Below are 7,919 nucleotides of genomic sequence, written 5' to 3'. Positions count from 1 at the left end.
TCCCCCCCCCAAATTACTATCAAGGGAAAGACCCTCGGAGGTGCTTGAACACTTCCCCTACTTCAGTAACTACCTCTCTCAAAGAGTGAATGTTGAGGAGGAGATCCAGCACAGGATCCGGTATGCAAGTGCCTCCTTTAGGAAATTGCTTTGGTGTGTCTTTTATTCATCACAATCTCCAGAAAGACACCAAGATCCAGGTGTACAATGCAGTCGTCATCCCCACTCCCCTTTACAGATGTGAAACATGGGTGACCTACTGCTGTCATCACAAGAGCCTGGAGCGGTATCATTGATGATGTCTCTGCATCAAATGGGGGAAGATCACCTGCATCAAATGGGAAAATCACCACACAAATGCCAGTATCCTTGCTGAAACCAGTAGTACCAGCATTGAGTCGGTGATCCTCAAGCTCCAACTTCACTGGCCTTTCACTTCTCATCATGTGTGTGGCTGCCTGACTCTCAACTCCCAAAACAAATATGCTACTCCCAGCTTAGTAATGGCCTGAGATCTTGTGGCATAGGGAAATGCTACAAAGACGCATTGAAGGCATATCTCAAGAAAACAGATGCCGACATCAAAATTTGGGAGCAGCTGGCTGCTGGCCAACTCCGATGGCACTGCAACCTCAACTAAGGGACAGCCCGTTTTGAAATAAAGTACCATGCCCATATAGCAGAGGAAGGAAAAGGAGAGAAATCCCAGCCTGCTGCCTACTCTCCCATGGAAAGACCTGCAACTTCTGCAGCCGGGTCTGTGGCTCAAGGATTGGACTCTTAAATCGTCTTGAGACCCATCAGTGAACCATGGTAGAGATCATACTCAAATCAAGGGATTGCAGATGATGACAATGAATGTAGGCTGGAGTGAGAGGTACGTGGCACAGTTCCATCTAACTGCTGCAGCAGCACCGGTGCCACAGGACCCTTGAAAGAGTGTTGCACCCCCTTGGCTAGCATTGCTGCCTTATGCCATCTCTGTACTCGGTATCTTCAGGATCAAAGACTGTTAGAATCAGGAAGAATTAAACAGAAAGCCTGACTCACCATCAGTGACCTGTCTAGAAATGCCCAACTTGAGACCTGCCTACAATCCCACTCAAAGGATCTGTACCTTTTCCTTGTCCCATCTGGTGAGCATTAATTTTATTTTTAGCAAGGATGGACTATATCACATTGATTGCTAAGTCCTGGAAGTCATTAAGGTTGGAAACCTGATTTGTCTCTTTGCTCCCTGTCAACATTCACTATTCTTTCCATGGGGGTAGGTCTATTATCTGAAGAGTCACCAGTTCTTGCTCTCTTCCAAACACAGAAGGCTTTCTAGATCCCTCTGTTTCCTAAATTTCCACAAAAAGGACAGCTTTTTCTGTATTTTGAGGGAACCCAACATACTCGTTTTAGAGTCCAATTCAAAATAGCAACCCTTTCCTCTATCCTGAAACCTCAGAAGTAGTTTGCAGCTCTTGGCCCCCAAAATACATTTCCATATTTTGATGCATCTAGTCCCCAGGGAATTCTGAAAGTTCCTCGCAGGAATGCCGCAACGCTGCCCTTGAGTCCTTCCCTTTGGTATACCAGTAGTCTCAGGAGCTCTCATAAAGTGTCTTGCAGTATTGGCACCACAACTAAATACACAAGGAATACAGGTGGTGGTTGTCCCATCCTATACTCTTTGCTACCCTAGGACTAGAGATCAACAGAGAAAGCTAGCCTTGATTACCCAGAAAAATAATTTATAGAATTACTTTTAGACTCCTGAACAGCAGCAGCATACCCACCTTGAGCTTCAAATGAAGCCGTAACAGATGTCAAAACAGTTTTAAAATCAACTAGATAAAACAATAAACATGTACATAATGTTAGTAGATCACATGGCCTTGTGCAGCTTCCTCACCCAACTTGCCAGATTTCACTCTGGTTCATGCCCAAGTGGCTGAGATCAGTAACACTTCCAGCCAAGCATCACCTCAGAGTGCTAGTCCATGCTTCTAAAGAGGTCAAGATATGTCTACCTTTACATTATAGTGATGGGCACCTCTAATCTTGGCTGGGTAGCACATTTTGACTCTTGCTGTTTCCAGGATTTGGGGTCCCAAGAAGAGACCTCTTCACATAGCGATTTTGGGGAAGGGGGAGAAGTTAGCTTGTGTAGCATTTTTTTACCTCTGATCCATGACAAACTTTGCAGATAATAACAGACAATACAATGGTGATGTTTTATATGAACAGACAAGGTGGGCCAGGATCATCCCGTCTGTCAGAAAGTGGTCTGTCTGTGGAACTAGTTTACCAGTTCACTGGATTACTCTTAACAGCAGTCCCGCCTGCCAGGATTACAGAACAAAGTCGCAGATTGCCTAAACAGTTTGCAGAAGACCATATGTGATAAGATCCTGTAATTCAGAGACTTTCACAGCTGTAGACATCCACACATGGGCTTGTTTTGTGCAGGTAACCAATGAATAGTGTTCTGCCTTTTTACTCCAGAAAAGTTAGAGCCCAGAATCCCAACTGGGCAGTTGTTTTGTTCTGGATCCGATGTCTGATGTATGCATCCTCTACAAGTCCCACTTGTAATGAGTGGTTCTCAACCAGGGTGCTGTGGCACCCTGAGGTGCCTTGAGATCCTTTCAAGGGTGCCATGAAATGTTAGCACTGTTAGGTGTGCAAACATAATTCACAAGATAAACTGAGATTTCAAATAGGAGTCCATAGTGTTCAAAACATTTGGACTTGTTGTGGTCTTTTTGAGTTTTTTACAGCAGAATTTCTCTATTTATCTGTAGTCCAAAAATGAGGAAAAACTAAGAGCTGGCATTTTCCAAGGGGTGCCTCGAGCCTGTCATGGTGTGCCTTGAAACAATCAAAGGGTGTCTTGAGTCTGAAAAGGTTGAGAACCACTTTTATAGGCAGACTGACAAAGTATACAGGGTTAAGTGGAAGGAGGGGGGACACGCTGCAGACCGCTTGATGTGTGGTAACAATTTCTTGTGTTGATTCTGTGCCACAGGATGTGCATCCTAGACTGTGGCAATTTTAGCTGTTTTGTTCAGGACTAAACTAGCTAAAGCTTTAGCCTTAAGCATATAGGGTGCATGTTTACCAAGAATGAACTATTCTTTTGTTTGCATTGAAAATATTTGGACAACTGCCTCTAAGAGCCACAGTCAGTGTAACTCAAGCAGCTGTTCTGTTCTGTGGGGGTTCCTGTTGCGGTAGTGCCCCCTAGTGGTTATTCTCCTGAATTACTTTTATTCCTGTTTAAAGTAATCCCTGAAGATCTTTTTACCGACTGCCTTTACTTTCAGTGGAAAAGGTAGCTTCATAAACTAATTTACATTTAACAAGTATTTCTAAATGTTTGCCTTTACATCTTGAATGTCTTCTCCATTACATTTTGTCCAGAGTTGTGTCTATATTTTGATAGATGTCTGCTTCCTAGCAAGTAAAATACTGATGTTTTGTATAATATTTACTTTTTTTAATACAGAACTTTATTTACAAGAAACATTTAAGCCTTTAGTGAACATCTCCCCAGATGCAAGGTAAGCATTTGCATTTCATTTTTGTTTAATTCAGAATTTCTGCAGTTGATGTACATGTAATTAGTCCTTGGGCCTTTTTTTTATTTGGGTTAAATAGAAACAAGGTTTGTATTTGTGAATTACAGTAAATTCATGAAGAATGGAAACACTGTTTATGTGTGTTTAATTGACTCCAACTACAAACTGGCCCAAAATCAGAGATGACTGCTGTTGGGGATACTGTATTGTACTGCAATTTGGAAACTTGCTCCACATCTTCTAATTCCTACCCATAAGTCAAGGAGGGAATGGATTTGATGACGCCATTTCATTCTTAGGAGAACTCTACATGGTTCAGTCATTTACGTACACTGCAATGCAGTCACAAGTCTCAGGTTAGCTTTAACTGAGCTAGCTTGTTTACTAGAAGCAGAGTAGCTCTAGCCAGGCTCTGTGTGTGCGTGTGTGTGTGTTCCTGAAATACAGTGAGAAGCCGGATAAACTAAGAGCCTTATGTTGCCCCAAACGAAATGCCTAAATTGGCTCTTTTATACTGTGCTACAGTCTGCAACATAGACAATACCCTCAGTTTGGGTATCCTTTTTCTGGTTTGCTTGGGATCCAGAAGGAGACAGACTTGTGCCACTCCTTGTGGGTTGAGACTTAGTACAGTTCTAGTCCCTGAAACGTCCTTGGATTGTATTTTATGTAATTATCTGAGTTGGAAAAGCAGATACTGAAGGGATGATTCTTGCATGCTTTCCTTGGCTGTTCCTAATTACTAAAGAATATTTTTTTTATCTGTGCGCTGCTGTGATAAATGGATTGCTACTTTCTGCATCAGTGGTATACAAGTGCTAGCTTTCTGGAGGCTTGTCTTAAGCATTTGTTCCAGCAGTCTAGGAAATTACAAAGATTTAGCGTGTATTTTAAAATGTGTAATATCTTCTTCTTAAATGTTTACAACATAATCAAAGGAAATAAAAGAAGTTGCACCAGCATTCCTTAGTTCTTATTGATAATTTCAGAAGAAGTGGAGTTAGAGCAGGGGTGGGCAAAATAAAGCCTGCAGGCCAGATCCGGCCTGACAGTTGATGATATCTGGCCTGTGGCTGCCCCCACCCACTCCTGCCTGGAGCAGCCCATGCCACGCTCCCATCCCACCCCTGCCAACGGTACCACCCTGGCCCCGGCCAATGCGTACAGTTTCTCAAAGCCTGCTGCAGCTACCCAGGTACTGCTCGGTTCACCCTGCCTCCAGCAGCAGGTCCTCTTCCTGCCCCTGCTGCACCGTTCTGAGCAGCAGGTAGCATAGGGGCAAGTGCTGGGCAGCACAGGCACCTATACGTGTGACAGAGTGCTCCTATGACGTGCTAATTAGCATGCATTGGAGCAGACTCAAGTCTGCTGGAGCATGCTAATTAGCGTGCTCCAGGAACCTCCGCATCACGTGTATTCAGCATCCCCACATTTCAAAATGGCAGTGGGGGGTGCTTCAACTATAGCTCGCTGCTTGGCACAATGAGGCAGCCAACTGGGTGGAAGGCAGCTGGAGCTGGAGCCCCGCATGCTGGGGCAGGACCCATGTGGTGTGGGTGCCCTGGGCGGGAGCAGACACACATCAGCCCCATGTAGAGCACTGCAGGGGCAGCCATGGGCTGGATTTTGGGGAGTGGGCGCTGAACATGCTCCATACCTCCCAGCCAAACTCTGCTGCATGTGCCCCCTGGCCCCTCCCCCCCAGCCCTCCAGCCAGCTCTCGGGACCTGGCATGTGGGCTGTTATATGCAATATAACGTGTTATATCACCTCTAGATATACTACTCAAACAAACATAAATCACGTCACAAAATATTTTTTGAAGTAAAAATATTTTGTGGTAGATGTTTGATTTTTTAATGCGCAATTTGCTTTTTATCTCTAATTTGTTCAAATAATATCTTCTGAAACATTTTATGTGTGCAGCCCTTGACAGATCACCAGAACTCGTTAAGTGGCCCTCCAGTCAAAATAATTGCCCACCTCTAAGCTGGTGTTCAGAATACCAAAACGTTGTAGAGTAGGGGTTGGCAGCCTTTTGTCCCTGTGGATGACCAGCCCCCCTGCCATGGGCTATGAATCTCTGTGCACTCACCCCCGAAAAGCTCAAGCAACTTGCACTTAGTCTCACCACGCATGCCCAGCCCCTCTGCAGCAAAGGTAACGTTAAGGCACAAGGGAGCAGCAGGGAGCACTGCAGGGGGGATGGGCAGTTCAGCCCAATCCCTGTGCCTCCCCAGGCCGGGTGGGACATTCCCAGGCTGGATCCAATTTTCTTGCAGGCTGTAAGTTGCCAATCCCTATCACAGAGCCTCTTAGGACTAGGTCACGATTTCAAATAGAGTCAAACTGCCTTCTTGTACTTTTCCCTCCCCAGCCCCCAGTGATGATCAGATGAAATAAATACATAGGTGTCTTGTCTTCACATGGACAGCTGTCTATACAAGGCCTGTCCAACCCCTAAGCAACCGGGGGCCACACTACTATGAGCCACACACCCCTTGCTGCACCGTACACATGGGCATTCCCACCTCCCTACCCTGCACTGTGCCCTTGGGCAACACCCTGCCACTCTGCAGCGTGTGCACACGCTGCGCTGTGCACCCTGCTGACCCACCCCCTGGGACTGAAGCAGGAATCAAAAGCTGAAGCAAGGAGAGAGCCTAGAGACCACAGCTGCAGCAGCAGCCAGAGCAATAGCAGGAGAGGTGCGAGGTAGGAGCCTGGAGGCCTTACATGAATCCCTCGTGGTCTGCGTGAGGCGTGTAAGCTGCCAGTTGGACAGCTCTGGCCTGCATCATAAGGGGCAAATCCAGGAGCTATTTGGCACTTTGTCTGAAGGGGGCACAGGTTGAAACTTAATTGTTTTCACCCTGCAATATGATCCTTTCAACTCAGGGCTGAAGAACATCCAGTGCAAGAGAGTTGGATACTTTGCTTTGCCACTGTCTGTGCCTTTCTGTTTGAAGGACTTCTATTTGAATGCTTTTGAGCAAAATAGTCACTTCAAGTAAAAATGTAAACTGAAGAAATTGTGCACTCCTTCCTGTTGCAGAGGGCTGGTTACTGATTCTTTACTGATATCAAAGGTTCTCTGATCTGTTTGTGTATGTCTTCATGCATGTGGTTTTTTCTTAAGCAACCATGAAATTTGGTAGCTTTTCACTCTGCAAGTTCTCTAATTTCTCCAATATTTTGTTCTAATGTTAGTGTAAACAGTTAGTGACCCCATGCATTCTTTGTAGTCCCATTTCATTTTCAAAGTACCTGCTTTGAATTTCACAGTCAGAATTCATTAATGGATTTAATGTTTTTTCCTCAGCCTTTTTGATGCTGTATATTCATTGATCAAAAACAAAATCCACAGATTGCCAGTTATTGACCCTGTCAGCGGGAATGCACTTTATATACTTACCCATAAAAGAATCCTCAAGTTCCTCCAGCTTTTTGTAAGTAATCTAAAAAACTCCTTTGATTAACTGATATTAAATAGAAGTCTTTTAACATTCACAGTATAAGCCCTTGGCTTGGAAACTTGCTGATAGACTTTTTGACTTGACTTTGACTCTTTTCCTTCAGAAAGTCTGTGCATCTCTTTCCTGACAGCATAAAAGGGTATGCTCCTGCCTGTGAGTGTGAGAGAGCTGGCATAGATCATGGCTTCTCTCCTCTCTCCAGTAACAGTTCTGCAGAAAAATAACTTGTTCAACTCGCTGCTTTCCTCAAGTGCGCACTCTCCCCAGCAGAGAGACTTGGATCATGCAGAGCAGAGATGGTTCTTGTCACTCCTGAGCAGCTCCTCTAGTGTGGTTTCAGCAACAAGCACTGGTGACAGATCAGACCAGGAAATGACAATTCGAAGTAAACATACAGCCCAAAATAATATTCTTTAACCTTTCTTTTCCTGTTTTCCATCTCTGCGTTCAGTGGACTTAGAAGGCATGTAGTAAGGCAGCGGCCCTGGATTTTAGGAGGGCAAATTTCAACAAGCTAAGGAGGATAGTTGGGGAAGCACTGAGGTCCTGGAGGGGAGGGGAGGCAGGTGTCCAAGGAGAGTGGTTGCTCCTCAAGGAGATGATCCTCCAAGCTCAAAGGAAGGCAATCCCAAGGAGGATCAAAGGGAGCAGAAGGGCGCATAAGCCCCCATGGCTCACCAAAAGCATCCGGGAATGTCTCCTTGCTAAAAAGGTGGCTTACACCCAATGGAAAGAAGGGGTCATCACCAAGGAGGGCTATTCTGCAGTTGCTCGGGGATGTTAGGGGGTAGTTAGGAAGGCCAAAGCAGAGATGGAACTGGGACTAGCTTCCCAGATTAAGGACAATAAGAAGTATTTTTTTAAATACATAGGG

General features: G+C 45.1%; 1 protein-coding gene across 2 annotated transcripts in view; it reads left to right on the top strand.

Moving 5' to 3' along the window:
- Window positions 1-7,919, top strand: part of PRKAG2 (protein kinase AMP-activated non-catalytic subunit gamma 2) — a 375,527-nt gene that overhangs the window by 325,247 nt on the left and 42,361 nt on the right. For both annotated transcript variants that reach the window (XM_019508123.1, XM_019508124.1), the window contains 2 exons: window positions 3,497-3,551; window positions 6,892-7,018. In XM_019508123.1, the coding sequence (XP_019363668.1) occupies window positions 3,497-3,551; window positions 6,892-7,018 (182 nt within the window). The remainder of the gene's footprint in view (window positions 1-3,496; window positions 3,552-6,891; window positions 7,019-7,919) is intronic.

The sequence above is a fragment of the Gavialis gangeticus genome, unplaced genomic scaffold (assembly GCF_001723915.1).
Source record: "Gavialis gangeticus isolate Ggan-Ray unplaced genomic scaffold, GavGan_comp1, whole genome shotgun sequence".
NCBI lineage: Eukaryota > Metazoa > Chordata > Crocodylia > Gavialidae > Gavialis > Gavialis gangeticus.
Note: the sequence above shows the minus strand (reverse complement) of the source record. Positions and strands in the feature narration are given on the sequence as shown.